The sequence below is a fragment of the Lepidochelys olivacea genome (genome assembly GCF_965140295.1).
Source record: "Lepidochelys olivacea isolate rLepOli2 genome assembly, chromosome: 10".
Classification (NCBI taxonomy): Eukaryota; Metazoa; Chordata; order Testudines; family Cheloniidae; genus Lepidochelys; species Lepidochelys olivacea.
In genome coordinates, this window is record NC_140420.1 from 46,994,879 (window position 1) to 47,017,092 (window position 22,214).

The 22,214-nt window shown below is 50.9% G+C and overlaps 2 protein-coding genes and 1 pseudogene across 5 annotated transcripts; 1 reads left to right on the forward strand and 2 right to left on the reverse strand.

The window, feature by feature from the left end:
* Positions 1-1,639: 1,639 nt before the first annotated feature.
* On the reverse strand, positions 1,640-10,466 carry UBL7 (ubiquitin like 7). Its single transcript, XM_084641169.1, has 11 exons — positions 10,316-10,466; positions 9,553-9,797; positions 8,906-9,025; positions 8,228-8,310; positions 7,980-8,064; positions 7,155-7,212; positions 5,306-5,439; positions 4,324-4,373; positions 3,036-3,203; positions 2,639-2,761; positions 1,640-2,252 (listed from the first exon to the last, which is right to left on the reverse strand). Exons 2-11 carry the CDS (start codon positions 9,734-9,736, stop codon positions 2,115-2,117), a joined length of 1,143 nt encoding a protein of 380 aa, XP_084497295.1. The 5' UTR covers positions 9,737-9,797; positions 10,316-10,466; the 3' UTR covers positions 1,640-2,114.
* Positions 10,467-10,588: 122 nt separating this feature from the next.
* On the forward strand, positions 10,589-12,692 carry LOC311527392 (actin, cytoplasmic type 5 pseudogene; annotated as a pseudogene). Of its 2 annotated transcripts, none has more exons than XR_014714727.1 (2): positions 10,589-10,689; positions 11,039-12,692. The product of XR_014714727.1 is annotated as an actin, cytoplasmic type 5 pseudogene (transcript). The 2 variants fall into 2 exon arrangements; XR_014714728.1 differs by having other exon boundaries at positions 10,673-10,696.
* Positions 12,693-19,746: 7,054 nt separating this feature from the next.
* LOC311527720 (actin, cytoplasmic type 5) lies at positions 19,747-22,167 on the reverse strand. Of its 2 annotated transcripts, none has more exons than XM_084641996.1 (2): positions 22,030-22,167; positions 19,747-21,413 (listed from the first exon to the last, which is right to left on the reverse strand). In XM_084641996.1, the coding sequence occupies exon 2, from the start codon at positions 21,400-21,402 to the stop codon at positions 20,272-20,274; it is 1,131 nt and encodes a 376-aa protein (XP_084498122.1). In that variant the 5' UTR covers positions 21,403-21,413; positions 22,030-22,167; the 3' UTR covers positions 19,747-20,271. The 2 variants fall into 2 exon arrangements, with proteins under 2 accessions (XP_084498122.1, XP_084498123.1); XM_084641997.1 differs by having other exon boundaries at positions 21,985-22,124.
* Between the last annotated feature and the right edge of the window lie 47 nt (positions 22,168-22,214).

The following is a 22,214-nucleotide window of genomic DNA, read 5'->3' on the forward strand; positions in this document are numbered from 1 at the left end:
CCTCCATGGTGACTAAGGGAGATAGCATTCTATCTACACCTATATGAGGGGTTAAAAGCCACAGAGAGGAATTAGATTAATAGATTTAAAGGCTAGAAAGGATGATTATGATCATCCACTCTGACTTCCTGTCTGACAGAGGCCAGAAGAATTTCACCCAGTTAGGGCAGTAACCAGACAGGATAAATCAAGTATTTGTACATCCCCATCCCATGGCCAATGCTGAGATCACCTAGGTTGCATTTCAAGGGAAGTAATGCAACCCCTACCCCCTGAGACATCTAATAAACTAGAATGGATTAAAAGCAGTGGGCAACAGATTGCCCTGTGCCAAGTAATCCAGGATTTGCCTTCGTGTGATGGACAAAACCATGTTAATATTTGCAGAGAACTTTAAAAAAGTGAAGTAGGCACACATTAAGGTCTCAGCAGGGGCCTAGAAAGCAGGAGATTTGAGCTCTACCAGGGACTCCCCATGGGTACACATCAGTGAAGGCCATATGTTCAAGTGTCTACTTATTTTGGGGGCCCATCTTGAGATACCTAGGACCCGATTTTCAGGGGTCCTAAGGCCAGAACCACGAAGTTATTTAGGCTGCTAACTTCCATTGAAATCAGTGGACATTAGGAGCCTAAAGACCCTTGGGGATCTGGGCCAAAGCATCCACAATGGCCATTGACTTCACTTACTAAGAAATTCAATGAATTGACTATGAAAGTCAGCTCCAAATTGTTCTCCAGTTGGGCAACCAAAACCAGGTGCCACTCCTGAAAACACTAGCCTGGGCTTTTTTCCCTCCTATGAGAACAGGGATATTTTCCTTCCTCCAGGAGCTCTGTCAAAGGCTTTGAGGTCCTCGGATTAACTCCGATGTGATGTGCCTTTACTGCCACCCTGTGGTGGCTGCGTGCTCCTGTGAATTTCTCAAATTCCAAACTGGTTCCCCACAGCTGATGGGGGCAGGTCTCAGCTGAAGAGGGAGTCTCATGCTGTAGAGTACGGAGTCTCTCCTTAATACAGATGCCTGTACAACCTCACCTGCTAAGGAGGCCTAAAACTCATCTTCACGCAAGACAAAGACCCACATTTCCAGAAATGACCTGTCATGCAAGGTGCTCAGCAGCTGCGCTTGCATGTCCCTTGCATGTTTTGGTGGGGTGGAATATGGCAGCCACTACAATGACACTAGCACCAAGGTAAGAGGAGGAAGAGCGTATCCCCGGAAAGCAAAGCAAGAACTTTTGGTGGGCAGAAGGGAATTATTCCTCCTGCATTTTAGCCAGTTCCTGTCCTTCCCTACTTTCACCTACTTCCTGGGGCTTATGTGAGGATCAATGAGTGGTTGCAAAGGGTGTTGCAGATGAGAAGTGGGATGTAAATGCTACATGTTATGAGGAATCCCCTCCCCCCCTTTAATGCACACAAATGATCATCTGGGCACTGTCTCTTGACTGAAATGTTCCACTGACATTGCCCGGGGACATTGGTTCAGCATGGGCTCCGGGGGAAGAGCACCCCCAGCTGCATTATCGGCAGTACCTCCTCCAGCAGCTAAGGTTATTCTTGGAGGCCTCACACCCAACAACCACTCAGGCTAGCTCTGAAATCTACCGGGTCACAACTCCAATGACAGACAAGTGGAGAGGTTCAGCTTTATTAGACTCAAACACTGACGAACTAAAACAGACTGAGGCGTTCTAGGGTGGCAGGAATTGAAGTGCAAGCAGGAGAGGGAGCTGGCAGATGCCTCGTGGTAGCAGCTGTGGCTTTGCAGCATCTCCTGGTTCAGGGGGCTGTTGCTCTTTCCCTGTGGCTATACAGAAATCCAGTGGTCTTGCCTATGGTGGTTATAGCCCAGAGGACTGCAGTAGAAAGACCCTCTTTGAGTGCTGACACAGAGTTTCCCATCCCAGCATAGTGCATCATCTCCTCTGCCATCAACTGTGTCCCAACAAGATAGGGGAGAGACCCCTACACTGCCCAGAACAAGAGAGATGCTCAGTTCTGTTCAAGTGTTTCAGGGCTGAAGTGGGGATTGGAGACAGGAACTTCACAATTGTCCTAACCTAGCAGCATCTCTGAAACATGCTACTCTGCCCTCACTCAGAGGGGGTTAGGGTGCCCCGCCTGCAAATATCAACTCCAGGGCAGCCTGAATGTCCCCTCCGGTGGCCTGGAGGGCTCGGAGGCTCAGGTCATCGTCATGTATGCCCATGTCCCGCAGCTGCTGCAGCTGCGGCTGCCACTGGCTCTGTAGAGAGAGAACAGACAGCTAAGGGGATCTGTCAGTACCCAAGTAAATAATACCAAGTTATTCCCCACCCTCCTCCATGGTCTCCAAAGCTGCAGCATTTCCCTACTGCATTTCTATGCCTCTGTCACCTTGGGATCTAAGCACCTCCTGCTGGGAGCAACCCCACGGTCCTGCCCCATACCCTCCACCTCCAGTGTTTCTGCATCATTCCCTACAGCACCTCCTGCTGGGAGCTCCAGCCAGCCACTGAACCACCTTCGGATACTGAGTGGCCTGCAACGCAGGGCTTCAAGTGAAAGACTCCTGTCCTGCGATAGCTGCTGGAGTCAGGGTAGAGAGAGGTGGGTCACAGAGCCCTGAAATGACCAGACTGAGTTACTGACCTGCATGGCAGGCTGCCCAGATGCCTGCAGGGCATGCTGCAAGGCCTGGCTGAAGAGATCGTTGGTGATGGGAGTTCCTGATTGGACACTGGAGGACATCGGAGAGGTGCCCGATGAGTGACCCTGGAAGACAGGAGACAGTGCTAGTGGGATCCACACACAGCTGTAATGTTAACTGGCCACCACAGTGACCTTCAGGGCAATGCCTCCTCCACAAGGGTCTCCCCAACCCCACATTCTCCCTCCTGGGGTCTGTACAGAAGAGACTCCTGCCATAATGGGCTAGCCCAGTTCCAGGTCCCAGGGCCGTTAGCTGGGACTGGCTCTCAGCAGTCAGTACCTCGCTGCAGTTTGTGACCTGAGAGAGGGGTTCCCTGATGCTGTGCTGTTACCCTACCTGGGTGCCAGGGGTAGGAGTGTGTGAGCTGCTCTCAGGCGTGCTGGCCAGGGCCAGCGCAGTTGCCAGTTCACTCTGTGTGATTGGCCGGGGTCCGGCAGCCCCAGTGTAGCCAAGCGATGCTGGGCGGGACCCAGAAGTGCTGCTGGAAGGTGTGGACCTTGTGCTCTGCCGGGATGGAAGAAAACCCATGACTTAACGTCTATGTCACAAAGAAACTCAAGGCGTGCTCAGGATTCCAGGAGGTCACCATCAGAACCACCTTTAGAACTAGCATTGCACAACTCGGCCTGCCAGCTCCCCTGTCTTTCAACGTTAACCTTCGCAGTCACCAGGCTAAGAACTCCCAGTATTAATCACAGCTGTTATGGAGACACTGGAAGCCCTGTAGAGATGCAGCGAAGGAAGATCATGCTGCAGCAGTGTCAGTAATTTCAAACAATGTGACAGAGACCCAGAGTTCAGAGGTGGCTGGGGCCACCAGCAGTCTGGGCCATCTAGTGATCACGGGGCCATCCAGTGATCATTGCTGGCAAATTGAAGGGAGACAAAGAGAAAACATAGGGTTGGGGGTCAGGGGAGTTGGCTTTGATCCGACACTTGCAGTTACTGGATGTATTATACGGAGGGAATGATTGACTAGCCAATATCAGGTTCCCCAGTGGTTCTGTCAACGGGCCATGGGTTGGGACATCGCCTTAGCCTAATGATCCCTGTCAGGCAGGGTGTCCCTCCCCACCCATTGCTGAATATTCAATCATACCCACCAAGACCTTGTCCCTCTGCAAAGAAACCTGCAGCACTGCCCTGAAGCAGAAGTACTTGCATCACCCACTCTTCACATCCAGGCAAGGTGCTGCACCGCTCCTATGCTGTTTGGTGCTGACATTCAGAGAAGCACCATTCCCTGAGCTGGCCCGACTGATTTCTTACTACGTGAGCCTAAACTAAGTACTTTTGTGGCTCTTCTCGCTGTAGTATCTGAGCGCCTCACAATCATTAATACCTTGAGCTTCATAATAGTCTGGGGGAGTTAGACAGAATTTTTATCCCTAGATAATACAAATGTGGAAACTGAGGCACTGGGAGAAGAAGCGACTTGCTCAAAGTCACACAGGAGGCTCTGGCAGAGCCAAGGACTGAACCTCGGTCTCTCAAACCCTAATCCAGTGCTTTGACTGCAAGACCACCCTGCCCAGGGTGCAGCTCCAGGTTCTCTGATTTTACTGTGCCTCTAAATGCAACCATCCCCCAAACCCAGACCCCTCACCTGCCCCACTAACATTACCTGATGAAAATCATCTTCATCATCAGAGAGACCTTCAAACAAAAAGCCACCTGGCCAGAGAAGAGAACACATTCAAATGGAAAAAAGCTCCCAAACCACAGACAACGCAAAATCTCAGCTCCCATTTACCCTCCCAGCAGAGACTGTTAGATCGCCCATGCCTTCAGAGAGGTCAAATCAGCTGATAGACAACACTCAGCCTCCAAGGGAAAGACACTTCACGGACTGCGTTTTATAAGGATTGCCCACTCACCATTAAAATGCAGTCATCTCTGGGGTGGAATGCAGCAGACATTAATGTGCCTACAGCACTAGATGGGGGAGTGAAAAATAACTTCTCCTAGTGAAAGTACGGAGGGAATTTAGGGAAGCAGCATAGTTACCCAAATTAGAATACAGCCAGGACAACGGAGCAAACACCTCTTCTCATGCAAACAAACTATGGGATCTTTAAAATTCAAAAGTGTTTTATGGCTCCTTGGAAAAGGCACAGCCTTCAGCAGCACAGGGCCAGGACCGCTACATGGGACCCTGGTTTACTTCTGATCCAGAGGAAAGAGTGCTACCTATGAATCACCAGCATCCTAGGTTTTCCTTGGAGGTTTCCCACCCAAGTGGTGAAGAGGCTCCATCCCACTTAGGATCTGACAAGACCTACAGCAGCTGAAGGGTCATGGTTGCAGGCCTAACACACCCAGCAACTCATTTATTGCACTCTAATTGGAAGATTCCATGAGTTCTACTTAGTGCTGCATATGTCAGAGGAGAAGGAAAATCCCTCTCTCTCTCTCTCTCTCTCTCTCTCTGCCCTAAAGATTACCCCCAGAACAGATGCACGTTACCAACTCAACAAACCAGGCCTCCTGCTCCACCTGCCCCTGGAAGGCTCAGGGTCAGTTACGGCCTGGATTAGTCTGTAGATCCCGCAGTTCATCTACCCCATGTGAACACACAGCTGGATGCTTCACATAGGCAAACTGACCTGGCATGTCCCTGTAGGAGCTGGAGGGCATGCTGCGCGAGGAGGTCTCCGGAGTTGGGAGAGGCGTGCTGCCCGCCACCGAGTGCAGAACCAGGATGATGGCATTCACCAGAGCAGGGTGAGCTGGGATGAGCCTGGGCAGAGACAAAACAAGAAACCTGGAGGTGGCACCAGAGGAAGGGAAGGGAGGCCACCACAGCACCCGGAGCAGCAATTTCAGGCTTCCCAGTGGGCTATGCTTCACCACCATCTCCGATCCCAGCTCTGGCAGCCAGATGATGTAACCTCTCCAGTCCACCTGGTCTAGTAATAATCCTGCCACCAGCCCAGGAGTCAAGCTCCAACTTCTTTTTTTAAGTGGATTTGATGCTAGTGAAAGATGGCACGTTTGACATCCCCAAAGGTTGGAATCCTCTCTTTATCCACCGAACAGGTACAGCATAGGTCACAGCAGTTCCAGCTCCCCTGGCTGATGTATCTCATGATACAGAAGGACGATCTCTAGGTGAAGGAAGTGCCCTCCCCTTGGCCCACTCAATCCTACACACTCTGCTGAGTTGGCCAACAAGAGGGGCCAGTTCGATCCCATTTTGGCAATGGGTTTCTGATTAGGGTTGCCGACCTTCCCGGACTGGCCAGGATTCTAATGGAATCGGGCATCAATCTCCCAGTGACTATTGAAAGCAATCTGGGAGATTTTAATAGGCTGCTAAAAGTCCGCATCGGCATTGCAGCAGGGCTAAGGCAGGCTTCCTACTTGCCCTGGCTTCATGTGGCTCCCGGAAGCGGCCGGCATGTCTGGCTTCTAGGCACTGCGGTGGCCAGAGGGTCTCTGCACGCTTCCACCGCCCCGAGCTCCAACTCTGCTGGGAACCACAGCCAATGGGAACTACAGGGGTGGTGCCTGGAGGCAGGGGCAGTGCAGGGAGCCACCTGGCTACCCCTGAGTCTAGCAACAGAATGGACATGCCAGTCGCTTCCAGGAGGCACCCAAGGTAAGCGCCGTCCAGCCAGAACCAGCACCACTCACCCCTCCCACACCCCAACCCCCTCCCAGAGCCCACACCCCCTCCTGCACCCCAACCCTCTGCCCAAGCCCATAGCTCCCTCCTGCACTCCAAACCCCTCAGCCCCAGCCCAGGGCCCTCTCCTGCACCCCAAACCTCTCATCCCTAGCCCCACCTCAGACCCTGCACCTCCAGCTGGAGCCCTCACCCCCTCCCGCACCCCAACTCCCTGCCCCAGCCCTGAGAAAGTGAGTGAGGGTGTGGGAGAGCAAGCGATGGAGTGAGCAGGGGCAGGGCCTTAGAGAAGGGAAGGGGAAGGGGCGTGGTCTCAGGGAACAGGCCAGGGAAGGGTGTTCAGTTTTGTGCGATTAGAAAGTTGGCTACTCTATTTCTGATGCAGGCTGCCCACTGGGACCAAAAACAAGATTCCCCACCTCAACTTGCACAGGGCACTGAGCAACCATCAGATGGTTGCAACTGTCAGCCACAACCAACAAAGACTGGATTTGAACTCAGGAAGCAGAGATGAAAGTTCCTACATTGAAGTACAAATCTCTTGAGCCATCCCTCCCGGTAAAGTGCAGCAGGGGAAGCTCACTGACAGACACCCCACCTCAGTCTTTTCTCAGACTACTATTACTAAGAGAGAGGGGTTGGAAGCAGGAAGAAGGGACGGGAAAGCCTTCGACCCAGCCTACGCCAATGGAATGGCATGTCCACACCGGTAGTTGAGAACTGGAGTAACCCTCTCCTCCCACCTAAAGAAAAACAGACTGCAATTGTACAAACAGGCATTGCGTGGTGTGGTGGCTTGGACCCAGCACTGGCCATTCGAAACTTACGTGTCCAGCATGTTTGGGTCAGCAAAGACAGAGAAAAGATCTTTGTCTTGTAAGACACCTGAAAGAGACCAGGAAACGTACTGAATCAGGGACAGGAAACAAAAGGCACATCTGTCAAATGTGACCCAAAACACAAGCAAAAGTCACTAGTTCCTGGAACAGCTTTACTCCTTGGGCAGTGGAGCAATGTGTATTCCAGACGATATCTCTCCACTGTTATTCTCTTGTAATGTTTCCACCTCTTTCCTACAAGGCTCTGCATCATGACCATCAGCTCCCAAGCACAAGGACCATGTGTTGAGTCAACAATGGTTGCTGCTGAGCATCATACAATATTTCTGCTCTTCAGAGCTATCTGCTCTTCTGGGCTCAGGGCCTTGAGAAGCAATAACTCAGAGTCCTACTAGAATCTGCACATGGCCATGCAGAGATGCTGCTAGCTCACTAGGCCAGGTGGGCCTGGATTAGAGTTAATTAATCCTTTGTGGCACTTGGAAAGGGCAAGTGCAAAGCAGATGCATTCATTACACACCTCCCTCCCTCCACTTCCTTATGGCCCAGTCCTGCTCCAGCTGAAGTGAGTGTCCTTCGATCAGCCCCTGCCCTGTCGAGTGTAGCTACCAACAACAGATAGCACTAGTAAAATCTGACTCCCGGACAGATTCAGACCTCTCCATCTCAAAGGTGGAAAGTCTCTGCAGAAACTGCCTTTTCCTGTTCTTCCTGGAGCCTGACGCTCCCTCTCCCATGTGAGGAATTAATAGGTTCCATAGACCACCCCTATTTACTATGTCCTTTACACTGTCTGGCCACATCTGAACTCACCCAGAGCAACAGGGTCGCTGCTGAGGCCAGGGGTAGCTACGATGATCTGATCCAGTGATTCTTTGTTCCCCAGCATCTTGAAGACCTACCAAAGAAATCAAAACAGATCAGCAACGCCACATAACGAGGCCAGTCTAAAACTGGGGTAGCCCAACTAAACTGTTATTGGGGCTCTCCATCCCTCTCCTTTGTTCAGTCACACATGGTGGATGACTCACGTTTAGGGGTGAAGAATAAGCCACACTCACTGCGTCTCTGTATGCAGGACTGCTATGAAGGGCGGTGTGCAGGACCCGGAACTCTCGCATTGCAGCCACTTTATCCACAGGTTCTAGAGGAGACGTTCAGAAAGGGATGGGAAGAAAAATCAAGAGCTTTTATTGGTCAGTTTCATTCTGCCTGTCCTTTATGTCATCCGTTTCCTCATTGCCAAGAAAGCCAAACCCAGTCTGACAGAGCAGTGTGTGTGCGGGGGAAGAATCTAAAGACCTTTGCGCTAGCATTCCCAAATCTGCAATCCCAGTGCCACTGCTTTAATTTACCTGGTCTGATGCTGACCACAGAACACTCCAAAAGCAAAATAAAGATGGATCAAAATGAGTGGGGATTTGATTTTGGTCCTCAACAGCACCAGTGTAATTGACTGGAACTCAGCTAAGGGGCTCTTTCTCCATGTATCATGGGGCTCCTTCCACAGTTCCCATGTCAGCATGAAACAGACACAGAGAGCTCCCCTTCGACATTGGAGGTTTCACAGAAGACACCAGATCAATCTCAAGGAATTCACCTCCTTCCACTATACCTCTGTCCCTGAAAATTACAGGGAAGTAGGAGTATGTGTCCCCATCTCAACCCCAAGAGATCAGCACCACACATACACACACTTAAGAGTTCCAGAGGGTTAACCCAGGCATCCTCTCTCTCACCTGGTTTCTGATCCGGCTCGGGCCATGACTTCCGCAGGACATGGACAGTTGAGCCTGACTGGATGCCATAAAAGTCAAGGGTTTGGTCATCCTTCAGCTTGCGGCCACAGTAAATCAGATCTGAGAGAGAGAAAGCACAGCTCTGTAACAGAGGGTATTCCTGTGGGAAGGTCTATTGCTTGGCCTTTATGGGATAAGTACATTTCCAGGCATGCTATCAGCCTGCCACATGATGTAGCTATTTAAGTGGCAACTCCTAAATATTCAGCGGCATAAACACTTGCACATTTAAATTCCAGGGGACCTTGAAGCGTAGGACACAAGCCTGGCTGTGCATCCTCTCACAGAACTACACGGTTTAAAAGAACTGCCCCAACCCCACAGAGTTCTAGTGGTGTCAGACACAAAGTACATCTCATAGCAGAAATAGGTGTCTACTAGCCTGCTTTGTTAGAAGGATTTGTTAAAAGCAAACCTGGAAAATAGGGATGGCTAAAGTCTCCATAATAACTAACATTATACACAGCAACACTGGAAGCAAAGAAGCTATATCCAATTGAAACTGCTGTATGTAATTACCCAATTGAAATTTGACCATGATCCCAGGCTTGACTAGGCCCAACCCTGCAGTAAAAGCAGTAACTCACCAATAAGTTCTGGGTCTGGGACTGACTCCTGCAGCTTTCCAGTGATAAGCTGCTTCAGGTAGGAGATGCTGCACCCACCCAAAGGACACTCTCCAAGCTCAGTCTCTGGTAGCCGCAGGATGGATTTGGGGGCCAATGGCTGATCTGCCAGCTTCACCGCAATATGCCACTCTGACAAAGACATTGTAACTGTGTCATCAAGAGGAACTGAGCCTCAGAAACCCAGTTCTGAGCTCCAGGAGAGGCTGTGACGGGAACAAAACAAACCAACATGAGACGCTCCCAGCAACTTTGATTCAGCTGGCCACATAACTGGAATGGATCTACACTAGGCTATAGCCTGTCCCTAACTCTGGGTGGGGATATATACATTAAGTCCCTGCCCTAGTCACCAACACCGAAGGGTGGGCCTATGCCCTGGTCCCAATCCCTGATAGAGCGGAGAGGAGCTCCTCTGCCAGGCCGTACCACAGAGCCCAGCTCGGCGAGTGGACAGGTTCTAGGCGAGGCCTTTCCTGGTCCCCAGCCCGGGTTAGGGGTGGGGTCTATGGTAAGCCTTGCCCGGGTATCCAGATCCGAGTGCCGGAGACCCCAACCACAGCGCCGGGAGACGGAGCCACACCAGGCCGAACCCTAGGGCCCACCCTAGGGGCGAGAGGGACCTAGGGAACGGATCGATGCTGATCCAACCCTGCCCCGAGGCGGGAGTCCAGGCCAGGCCAGCCCCCGCAGTGGCCACGGCGAAGGGCTCCACAACCCCCACCTGATGTTGTTTACAGTCACCGGAGCACCATCCCCGAAACAGGAAGTGCCGGCGAGCTCCATGCGCCGCATGCTGGGAATTGTAGTTGACGAGACGAGACCAGCCATTGCTTCGCTCCCCGAGCGCCTACAGCTCCCAGCGTGCGGCTCGGACTCCCTGCCGCAAAGTCTGCTGGGAACAAGACTGGTCCGGCCAGCGACGTTCTGATAGGTAGTTGGGAAGGTGGGGAGGGGCGGGTTATCATCACAGTAGCCAATGGGCGTCCGGGGCCGGAGGCGGGTTTCCGATTCCGGTGGGGATAAAGCTGCGCGCGTGGTGCCTGCGGAAGGAGACACAGGCTACTGCGGTTTCCGGACGTGACTGAGCTGCTGGAGGTAACGGGTGGGTCGGTCTCTGTGTCCCGAGGGCGGGGCTGGCGGCCTTCGGATCCTGCTGGGAGGGGGCTGGCCGCTCCGGGCTGGGGTCACGCTCGACCGCCCTCGTCTCCAGTCGGAGCCGCTGAGTCCGCGGGCCTAGTGAGGGGGCGGGGCGAGGAGGCAGCGCCGGGCTGGGCCTGGCCTATGGGTCGGAGCTCTGTAGGCTGAGCCCTGCTGCACCCACATCCCGGTCCAGACAACAGCAGCGTCCCCCTGCCCTAGGGCGCAGGGGGGAGGAAGCCGATCGCGTCTCCTTGAAAGCTTCCATGCACCTAACGGAGTCTGTGCTCCTCACTGTCTCTCTCAGATTAAATCAAAATGGCCGATGAAGAAATCGCCGCCCTCGTTGTTGACAATGGCTCCGGGATGTGCAAAGCTGGCTTTGCTGGGGATGATGCCCCTCGAGCCGTGTTTCCTTCCATCGTGGGACGCCCCAGACACCAGGGTGTCATGGTGGGCATGGGGCAGAAAGACAGCTACGTGGGCGATGAGGCCCAGAGCAAGAGAGGCATCCTCACCCTGAAGTATCCCATTGAGCATGGCATTGTCACCAACTGGGATGACATGGAGAAGATCTGGCACCACACTTTCTATAATGAGCTGCGGGTTGCCCCTGAGGAGCACCCTGTCCTGCTCACTGAAGCCCCCCTGAATCCCAAGGCCAACCGAGAGAAGATGACACAGATCATGTTTGAGACCTTCAACACTCCAGCTATGTATGTGGCTATCCAGGCAGTGCTGTCCCTGTATGCCTCTGGGCGTACCACCGGTATCGTCATGGACTCTGGGGATGGGGTCACCCACACAGTGCCAATCTACGAGGGGTACGCCCTGCCCCATGCCATCCTTCGTCTGGACTTGGCTGGCCGTGACCTGACCGACTACCTTATGAAGATCCTGACCGAGAGAGGCTACAGCTTCACCACCACGGCCGAAAGGGAAATTGTGCGTGACATCAAGGAGAAGCTCTGCTACGTCGCCCTGGACTTCGAGCAGGAGATGGCCACGGCCGCTTCATCTTCCTCCCTGGAGAAGAGCTATGAGCTCCCTGATGGCCAGGTGATCACTATTGGGAATGAAAGGTTCCGGTGCCCAGAGGCCATCTTGCAGCCTTCCTTCCTGGGGATGGAGTCCTGTGGCATTCACGAGACCACTTTCAACTCCATCATGAAGTGTGATGTAGATATCCGAAAGGACCTCTATGCTAACACGGTGCTCTCTGGCGGAAGCACCATGTATCCTGGCATCGCTGACAGAATGCAGAAGGAGATCACGGCCCTGGCACCCAGCACGATGAAAATCAAGATCATTGCCCCACCGGAGCGTAAATATTCCGTCTGGATTGGTGGCTCCATCCTGGCTTCTCTCTCCACCTTCCAGCAGATGTGGATCAGCAAGCAGGAATATGATGAGTCTGGCCCATCCATTGTCCATCGTAAATGCTTCTAAAGAGGGTCTCAGCAGGTGTGCTCAGCCTCTGCTGATGGGGTTACCCACAGTAATTGTCAGGGCAAATGTATTTACCAAATTGAGTAGTTACTTGTAAACTTTGCCCTTGAAAAGCCTTTCATGTTGGACCAATATTGTTTGATTTACTCACCACCTCTTATGTTTAACTTGACTATTCCTTTGATGTACTGTGTAGTAACTATACCCCGTGCATCTTAAGCTCTGTTACAGGTTGCACATGTGACGAAGGTTACAGTTAACCTACAGTATTAGTGGAGAGAGAGCTACCTGTTAAGCTTTAGTTTTCCTGTGGCTGACTAGTGACCCTTTACTTTTTTCCCCTTTAGCTATAAATTCCCAGGGGCTGGAGACTAGACTAAGGGTGGTTGACTTTGATGTAATGGGATCTCAGAAGTAGATTTGTAACTAACCCTAAAGGTGATAACTGTAATGTCACTGACCACTCCTTGTATAAGGCAAACTAATAAACTTCTGTGGTTTAAAATTTAAAATGTGTTGTACAATTACTTCAGGGTAGCTGGGTTGATCAATATGGAAAAGCTAATTATTCTTTGAAAAGTACTAATAGAAATGCATTTTCCATAGTAATTTGCATAATTAAATTGCAAGTCTATACTGCAGCCTACCAGATTAATCTAAACACCGTGCCCAGAAAATGCCATGGGGACTTCTAAAACCTGCCTAACATGTCTCACTTCTGTTTTGGTGTACAGAGAAGAAATTTTGACCCGCATTTTCAGCTAGGTCCTGAAGAGCCCTCGACTCAGATAGCAAAGCATGGCTAGCTATTGCTGGGTACCACTAACTTTGTTCAGTGAGGGGGAAATTGCATGTAAAACATCTGTTAAAGATGGGCAAGAGAAATGGACTGGGGGAGGGGGTGGGGGGGGAAATAGATTGTATGAAGGCCCGAGTGTTAAGTGTTCTTTCTGCTGTAGAAGAGGACAATTTCTGCCCCTGAGAATTGACTGGAGAAATAGTGGAAATTCACCTAATGAGTGAAGCTGGGGTGGGTTTTTAAGCTGCTTAAACCCCTCTTTTAATACTGTAAGAATTTTTGTTACTTTCTGGGAATTTACTCTTTGGCTTAAAGATCATCATTCTGCTGCTTTAAGTAAGATACAAGAACCCACAATAACATTCACTCCAGTATCCAACATGTCCTGCCTGGAAGACTGGACATATCATTTCTGGTGTTTTAAAAATATCTTCTGGACTACTTTTAGACCTTAAGAACTCAAACATATGCTCAACTCTAGTAAAAACTGTCATACACTTCTAAGACTCAGTCAGAGGAGAGTAAACCAAACAGTATAATTATCTTAAACAGAACTGCCCTGTCTTGCCTTCAGTACTCAGTCTCCAAAAGAATAAACACTGACTCCACCCTAGAGTCTTGGAGGAGGAGCAGTTTTGTATTCAGCTGGACAGCCTTTTTGGAGAAGTGTTTCTTAAGTCAGATTTTGGTAGGCTTCTGTTTCAGTTCACTTTGAAAACTAATGTGAAGCTAAACTGTCTTAAGGATGAATTCAAGATGAAGTGGTGGTATCCTTTAAATAGGATACCTTCTTGATCTGGTCCTAAGGGTTGGTGGTAAAACTTGCCTACCTCTCTCCCTTTCCAAGCAAAATCACTCCACAGGGGAAAAACTACCACATGTTCTAATTTCATAAAATAGTAATTTTATGTGCTGTTTCTGTATGTGCCCTGGTTTGAATCACATTCCTTGAGGCTGCCAGCAGCTGTTTTAGCTCTTCCCCATTTCATTGCCTACATGTATTCTGCATGGGAATGTCCAGCTAGCATAAGCAAAGGCCAACTAGCCTGGGGACAGGGTGTCACACAGTACTGAACACGGGAGAGTGCTGGACTGGTGGTTTCTAGTTTATCAAACTTTAGTATGAAGTCCAAGTTGTACAATACTCAGAAATATTTTTGTCCCTATCACTTTCAGGTACTGATATGGCAAAGTTAGTTGCCACAGCAAAATATGTGCTTGCCTGTGATCTAGGGCAAATTATATTTACCCATCTCTATCCAGCCAAAATCCAGGTTGCAGCCAATGTCCACACAGCTGGTATCCCATATAATGAGGAACCCTGGGAGCTTATGACAAAGTAGGTTTGGAATATTATGAGCTGATAAGTGTGGGCCTTAGTCAGTATGAGTGTGCTGTACAATGGCGCCCAGCTCCTACACAGAGGCAATAAAGGCACAAATTATAGGAGGTGCAGGCTGTAAGGTCTTGAGAAGCAATACTGTTAATGCTATCTGAATTCTCAGGCACCTGGCACTGTGTCCACTTTTTCTCACCTGTCCTTACTCCCATAGCTACCACCATGGTGTGGTTTCTGCTCCTGTTACTTCCCCTCCAATGTAACATCCCTTGGGCCAGCCTGCAGCAAAGACCCAGGTCTGCAAAGATATTTAGGCTCCTAACTCCCACTGAAATCAATGGAAGTTAGAAGTGTAAATACCACTGAGGATGTGGACCAAACTTATAAGCAGGGTAGTTTTTGTTTTAAAAACAGCCATGGGTGTCATGAAGCGGGACAGACCCACCAGGAGTGAGGAACGGAAAGGGCAGAGCCCTTTGTTTTCCTTATAATGCTGTTGCTCGATGAGGGTATTTTGTGGGAGGATACTCCTGTAGGCCTGGATTTAAGAGGCACTCGCCTCTCATGGAGCAGGGATTGTGGGTGGCTACCTGCAGAAGGAAAGGAGTACTTGTGGCACCTTAGAGACTAACCAATTTATTAGAGCATAAGCTTTCGTGAGCTACAGCTCACTTCCTCAGATGCATATCGTGGAAACTGCAGCAGGCTTTATATATACACAGAGAATATGAAACAATACCTCCTCCCACTCCACTGTCCTGCTGGTAATAGCTTATCTAAAGTGATCATCAGGTGGGCCATTTCCAGCACAAATCCAGGTTTTCTCAAAACCTGGATTTGTGCTGGAAATGGCCCACCTGATGATCACTTTAGATAAGCTATTACCAGCAGGACAGTGGAGTGGGAGGAGGTATTGTTTCATATTCTCTGTGTATATATAAAGCCTGCTGCAGTTTCCACGATATGCATCTGAGGAAGTGAGCTGTAGCTCACGAAAGCTTATGCTCTAATAAATTGGTTAGTCTCTAAGGTGCCACAAGTACTCCTTTTCTTTTTGCGAATACAGACTAACACGGCTGTTACTCTGAAACCTACGTGCAGAAGGTGTGTGCAGTGGGGAAGGTTCCTGTCATAGGCTGGAGCTGACGCAAGCTCCAGCTCTAGTGTGAGGATGGTGCCTGCCATGGAGCAAGGGGCGGGACTAGGGAAGGTACCTGCCATGGGGCAGGGATGCAGTGGAGGACAGGTTAGGATGCCTGCAGTGCTCTGCTTCCAGCATTGTGAATGAGAACAGAATGGAGTTTTTCCCAACCTCATTTGTTTTGCTGACATCCAGCACATGCCAGCAAGCAGGGCTGCTTTGCCTCTGCCACTGGCTTTGCTTCATTTGGCTTCTAGCCCAATGGTACACACAATCCCTGCCAGCCTGGGAAGAGGGAGGCTGGGATTGGATTCTGACCCATCTCCTGCAAGGCAGCACAATGTGATGAATCTGGTGAGTGGTCATAGTCCAAGGGCAGCAGGTAGTGAGGAGTGGGTCAGGCAGGCAGGGGCCCAGGAAGGACAGTGACCTTCAGAGATGGCTGAGTCATGACATCAGGAATGTTGCGCCAAATTAGAATCATAGAAATGTCAGGCTACAAAGGAGCTTGAGAAATCATCAAGTCCATCCGCCGGTGCTGAAGCAGGACCAAGTAAACCTAGACCAGCCCAGATAGGTGTTTGTCCAGACTGTTTTTAAAAACCTCCAGCAATGGGAATTCCACAACCTCCCTTGGAAGTCTGTTCTAGAGCTGTAATACTCTTATAGCAGAGGTGGGCAAACTACGGCCCACCATCTGGCCTGCGGAACCCTCCTGTCCTGGCCTGGGAGGCTCACCCCCGGCCCCTCCCCCGCTGTGCCCCCTCTCCCGCAGCCTCAGCTCACTGTGCCGATGGCGCAATGCTCTGAGCAGCAGCGCAGTGGCAGGGCCGCGGCCTGACCCGGTGCTCTGTGCTGTGCAGGTGGCGTGGCTGGCTCCATCGGCTGCCTGTCCTGGTGCTCTGGGTGGTGCGGCTATAGCACCGCCAGCCACCGGTGCTCCAGGCAGTGCGGTAAGGGGGCAGGGAGTAGGGCGGGAGGTTGGATAGAGGGCAGGGGCGTTCAGGGGGTGGTCAGGGAGCGGGGGTGTGGATAGGAGTCGGGGAGGTCAGAGGGTGGGGAACAGGGGGGTTGAATGGGGGCAGGGGTCCTGAGGGGAAAGTCAGGAAGGAGAGGGGGGGTTAGATGGGGCAGTCAGGGGACAGGGAGAAGGGGTGGTTGGATGGGGCAGGGGTCCCAGGGGGGCAGTCAGGAATGAGAGGAAGGGTTGGATGGGGCGGGGGGGTTTAGGGACAAGGAGCGGGTGGATGGGGCAGGAGTTCCAGTGGGGCTGTTTTGGGTGAGAAGCTGGGGAATTGGATAGGGGGCGGGGACCGGGCCACACCTGGCTGTTTGGGGAGGCACAGCCTCCCCTATCCGGCCCTCCATAGTATTTCGGAAACCCGATGTGGCTCTCAGGCCAAAAAGTTTGCCCGCCCCATCTTATAGTCTGAAAGTTTTTCCTAATATCTAACCTAAATCCCCTTTGCTGCAGATTAAGCTCATTACTTCTTGTCCTACCTACAGTGGACACAAAGAACAATTGATCCCAGTCCTCTCTGTAACAGCCCTTAACATATTTGAAGACTATTATCAGGTCCTCCCTCAGTCTTCTATTCTCAAGACAAAACATGCCCATTTTTCAACATTTCCTTACATCAGGTTTTCTCAACCTTTTATCATTTTTGTTGATCTCCTCAGGACTCTCTCCAATTTGTCCACATCTTTCCTATAGTGCCCAGAATTGGACACAATATTCCAGCTGAGGCCTCACCAGTGTGCAGCAGAGCGGGACAATTGCCTCCTGTCTCTGATGTATGACACTCCTGTTCATAGACCCCAGAATGACATTAGCCTTTTTTGCAGCTGCATTATATTGTTGACTCTCATTCATTTTTGATCCACTATAATCTCCAGATCCTTTTCAGCAGTGTTACCGCCAAGCCAGCTATTCCCCATTTTGTAGTTGTGCATTTGATTTTGCCTTCCTGAGTGAAGTATTTTGCACTTGTCTTTATTGAAGTTCATCTTGTTGATTTCAGACCAATTCTCCAATTTGTCAAAGTCATTTTTAATTCCAATCATGTCCTTCAAACTGCTTAGAACCCCTCCCAGCTGGATGTCATCTACAGATATTATAAGCACACTCTGTGCCCTTATCCAAGTCATTTATGAAATATTGAACAGTATCAGACCCAAGACTGATCCCTGCAGGATCCCACTAGATCCACCCTCCCAGTTTGACAGCAAACCCTTGCTAACTACTCTTTGAATACAGTCTTTCAACCAGTTATTCACTCCCCTTATAGTAACTTAGACTACATTTCCCTAGTTTGCTTATGAAAATGTCATGCGGGATTGTGTCCAAAGCCTTATTAAAAATCAAGATATTGTAGAGTTAGTGTTGTAGTTGGATTAGAGTGCAAACTCTTTGAGGCCAGGGACCATCTGTTTCTTCTATCTGTATAGCATCTAGCACATAGGATCCCAGTCCAAGCTAATATTGCAATATAATATTTCTGTCCACGTTGTGCTTTTGTAATCATCTTTCAGTGATCTCTTTAGAATAGAAAAGACCCACAAATAAGTTGTCTTTAAAAACACTGGAGGTCATTTTGGGGCAGCCTGAAGCTGGGAGGTAATCATCAATTGGTCTGATCTCAGATTTTGATGTTTGAGGACAATATTTTCCCCCTACCTGCCCACCTACAGAACAAGACCATTTTAAAATACAAAACTGCATAATTGAGGACTGGGGGAGATTGAGGAGTCAGTCCTGATCTCCTGTATAGAGGCAGCTGCTAAACTGTTTAGAAATTCACACTGTGCTATGCTGTAGTAGGCTACTGAGAGAATTTGAAGGAAACTGCAAGTATTCAGCTCTAGTACAGAGGTGGACAAACTACGGCCCACATCCGGCCCGCAGAACCCTCCTGCCCAGCCCCTGAGCTCCTGGTCCAAGAAGCTGGCCCCTGGCCCCTCCCCAGCTGTTCCCCCTCCCCCACCGCCTCAGCTCACTGGGCCACCGGCACAATGCTCTGGGCGGCAGCGCAGTGGCAGAGCCGCGGCCCGACCTGGTGCTCTGTGCTGTGCGGGTGGTGGCCGTAGCATCGCCAGCCACTGGTGCTCCAGGCAGCACGGTAAGGGGGGGCAGGGGAGTTCAGGGTGGTGGTCAGGGAGCTGGGGTGTAGATAGGGGGCAGGGAGGTCAGGGAACAGGGGGGTTGAATAGGGCAGGGGTCCTGGGGGAAAGTCAGGGAGGGGGGGTTAGATGGGGCAGCTGGGGGCAGGGGTTCCAGGGGCAGTCAGAAGGAGTGGTTGGATGAGGCAGGAGTCCTGGGAGGCAGTTAGGAATGGGAGGAACAGGTGGATGGGGTAGGGGCAGTCAGGGGACAGGTGGATGGGGCAGGAGTCCCAGGGGAGGGGGACCATCAGGGGGCAAGGGCTGGGCCACGCCTGGCTGTTTCAGGGGGCACAACCTCCCCTAACCAGCCCTCCCTTCCCTTTTGGAAACCCAATATGGGCCTCAGGCCAAAAAGTTTGGCTGCTCTAGTATCTTCCCTTCCGCAACCCCAAGACAACTCCAGAAGGAGGTCAAAGTGGCAGTTTTTAAAACCATGGTTAAGGTCTCCTTTTACTATATGTAGGGAAATTCTGTATCTTCTTCGCAAGTTACTCTTCCCAGGACAGCTAGTGCAACTTTGCATGGTTGTGCTGGTGTGTTAGCCTTGTAGAAAGCCATCTTCAGCTAGCCAACAATGGAGGCAGTAAAACACTCCACCCCAATGCCATTCAGCTACCTTAAGAGGAAAGTATTCTTTATACAACAGCAAAGTTGTACACTTAAAAAAATCAGGCCATATATGAGTTAACTGCATTATATTACACTGGTTTTGCTTTTAGATATCTCCCTACTTGCAACACCATTAGAAATAGTGTTAGCTTCCTTTGAATCAAGATATTAGAGTACTTTTGTTCCCCCCTTCTCTCTTACTTTATGCCTTTCAATGTCAGAGAACGACGCGTAAAAGGAACCATCTACAAACTGAGTATGAGGTTCATAACTCTGCTATCACATCACCAGAAATTTAATATTTACATTTATTCTCTCCACTTTGGAGTGGCAGAGTACATGTGTCCAGCACAACTGTTCCTAATGAGGCATCAGCCTTCTGTATATCACAAATTTGGCATGCAAGAGTTAGAATTATGATTTAGCCAATATATGATTGTTTTATTGAAAAGTGAGATGACCAGGTTCATTCAGCCTGGTGGGCAGACCATGTGATTCCAAGCATATAATTATGAGAACTTTTTAAACCACAGAAGTTTATTAGTTTGCCTTATACAAGGAGTGGTCAGTGACATTACAGTTATCACCTTTACGGTTAGTTACAAATCTACTTCTGAGATCCCCTTACACCAAAGTTACATAGTAAAGTCAACCACCCTTAGTCTAGTCTCCAGCCCCTGGGAATTTATAGCTAAGGCAGGGGAAGTAAAGGGTCACTAGTCAGCCACAGGAAAACTAAAGCTTAACAGGTAGCGTGCTCTCTCACTCTCCACTAATACAGTTAACTGTAACCTTCATCACATGTGCAACCTGTAACAGAGCTTAAGATGCACGGGGTATAGTTACTACACAGTACATCAAAGGAATAGTCAAGTTAAACATAAGAGGTGGTGAGTAAATCAAACAATATTGGTCCAACATGAAAGGCTTTTCAAGGGCAAAGTTTACAAGTAACTACTCAATTTGGTAAATACATTTGCCCTGACAATTACTGTGAGTAACCCCATCAGCAGAGGCTGAGCACACCTGCTGAGACCCTCTTTAGAAGCATTTACGATGGACAATGGATGGGCCAGACTCATCATATTCCTGCTTGCTGATCCACATCTGCTGGAAGGTGGAGAGAGAAGCCAGGATGGAGCCACCAATCCAGACGGAATATTTACGCTCCGGTGGGGCAATGATCTTGATTTTCATCGTGCTGGGTGCCAGGGCCGTGATCTCCTTCTGCATTCTGTCAGCGATGCCAGGATACATGGTGGTTCCGCCAGAGAGCACCGTGTTAGCATAGAGGTCCTTTCGGATATCTACATCACACTTCATGATGGAGTTGAAAGTGGTCTCGTGAATGCCACAGGACTCCATCCCCAGGAAGGAAGGCTGGAAGATAGCCTCTGGGCACCGGAACCTTTCATTCCCAATAGTGATCACCTGGCCATCAGGGAGCTCATAGCTCTTCTCCAGGGAGGAAGATGAAGCGGCCGTGGCCATCTCCTGCTCGAAGTCCAGGGCGACGTAGCAGAGCTTCTCCTTGATGTCACGCACAATTTCCCTTTCGGCCGTGGTGGTGAAGCTGTAGCCTCTCTCGGTCAGGATCTTCATAAGGTAGTCGGTCAGGTCACGGCCAGCCAAGTCCAGACGAAGGATGGCATGGGGCAGGGCGTACCCCTCGTAGATTGGCACTGTGTGGGTGACCCCATCCCCAGAGTCCATGACGATACCGGTGGTACGCCCAGAGGCATACAGGGACAGCACTGCCTGGATAGCCACATACATAGCTGGAGTGTTGAAGGTCTCAAACATGATCTGTGTCATCTTCTCTCGGTTGGCCTTGGGATTCAGGGGGGCTTCAGTGAGCAGGACAGGGTGCTCCTCAGGGGCAACCCGCAGCTCATTATAGAAAGTGTGGTGCCAGATCTTCTCCATGTCATCCCAGTTGGTGACAATGCCATGCTCAATGGGATACTTCAGGGTGAGGATGCCTCTCTTGCTCTGGGCCTCATCGCCCACGTAGCTGTCTTTCTGCCCCATGCCCACCATGACACCCTGGTGTCTGGGGCGTCCCACGATGGAAGGAAACACGGCTCGAGGGGCATCATCCCCAGCAAAGCCAGCTTTGCACATCCCGGAGCCATTGTCAACAACGAGGGCGGCGATTTCTTCATCGGCCATTTTGATTTAATCTGAGAGAGACAGTGAGGGGGGGACAGAGAACGAAGGTTTGTCAATATCTGGCTGGCCTCCCCATAAATCCTACTTAGATTACCATTCAGGCAAGAGGCCAAGGATCCATGGTTAGAAACTAACATGAGAGCAAGGCTGCAGGCCTGTATGGGGAGGTGCATAAGGCTGTCTCACCTGAGGGAGATCCCAGCCGCTCACATGACCTGGTCCTTGTGCCAGCCAGGCACAGAGAGACAAGCCCTCAGCCAGGTTAAGCGACTGTACTCTAGGCACTGGCAGCAGCCTAGGCAGGGGAGTTTAAGTCTGAGCTACTTAAACTGGCGCAGTTTTGCACTCCAGACAACGGCTGCGCCGGGCGAGTCTGGGAATCCCGAGGCTCATTCCCAGCCTCTCCCCTACCCCCGTGTAGCACCAGGTGACGCCAATACCGACGTGGTTTAAGCGTGTTCACATGAGGGGTTTGCGCCCATTTAGCTCGGCTAATTGCAGCTTCCTGCCGGGGTGGGGGGGCGCCCGCGGGGGCGGCAGGCCCTGCTTGCCACACCCAGCAGGTTGGACACCGCCAGTCACCTGCCACCACCGCAGCGGAGAGTCTCCCCGTCCCGTCCCCGTCACCTGCAACCCCACACGCTCCGGCCCTGCTCAGCTCCTCCCCGCGGCAGTCAGTAGCGCCCGCGTCCAGCACCGCTTTATCACCACCGGAACCGGAAACCCGGCCCCAGCCCCGCGCGCCCATTGGCTGCTGGTGATAACGGCCCGTCTCCTCGCCCCACTTCCGCTCCTTTCCCGAAGACTTTCCG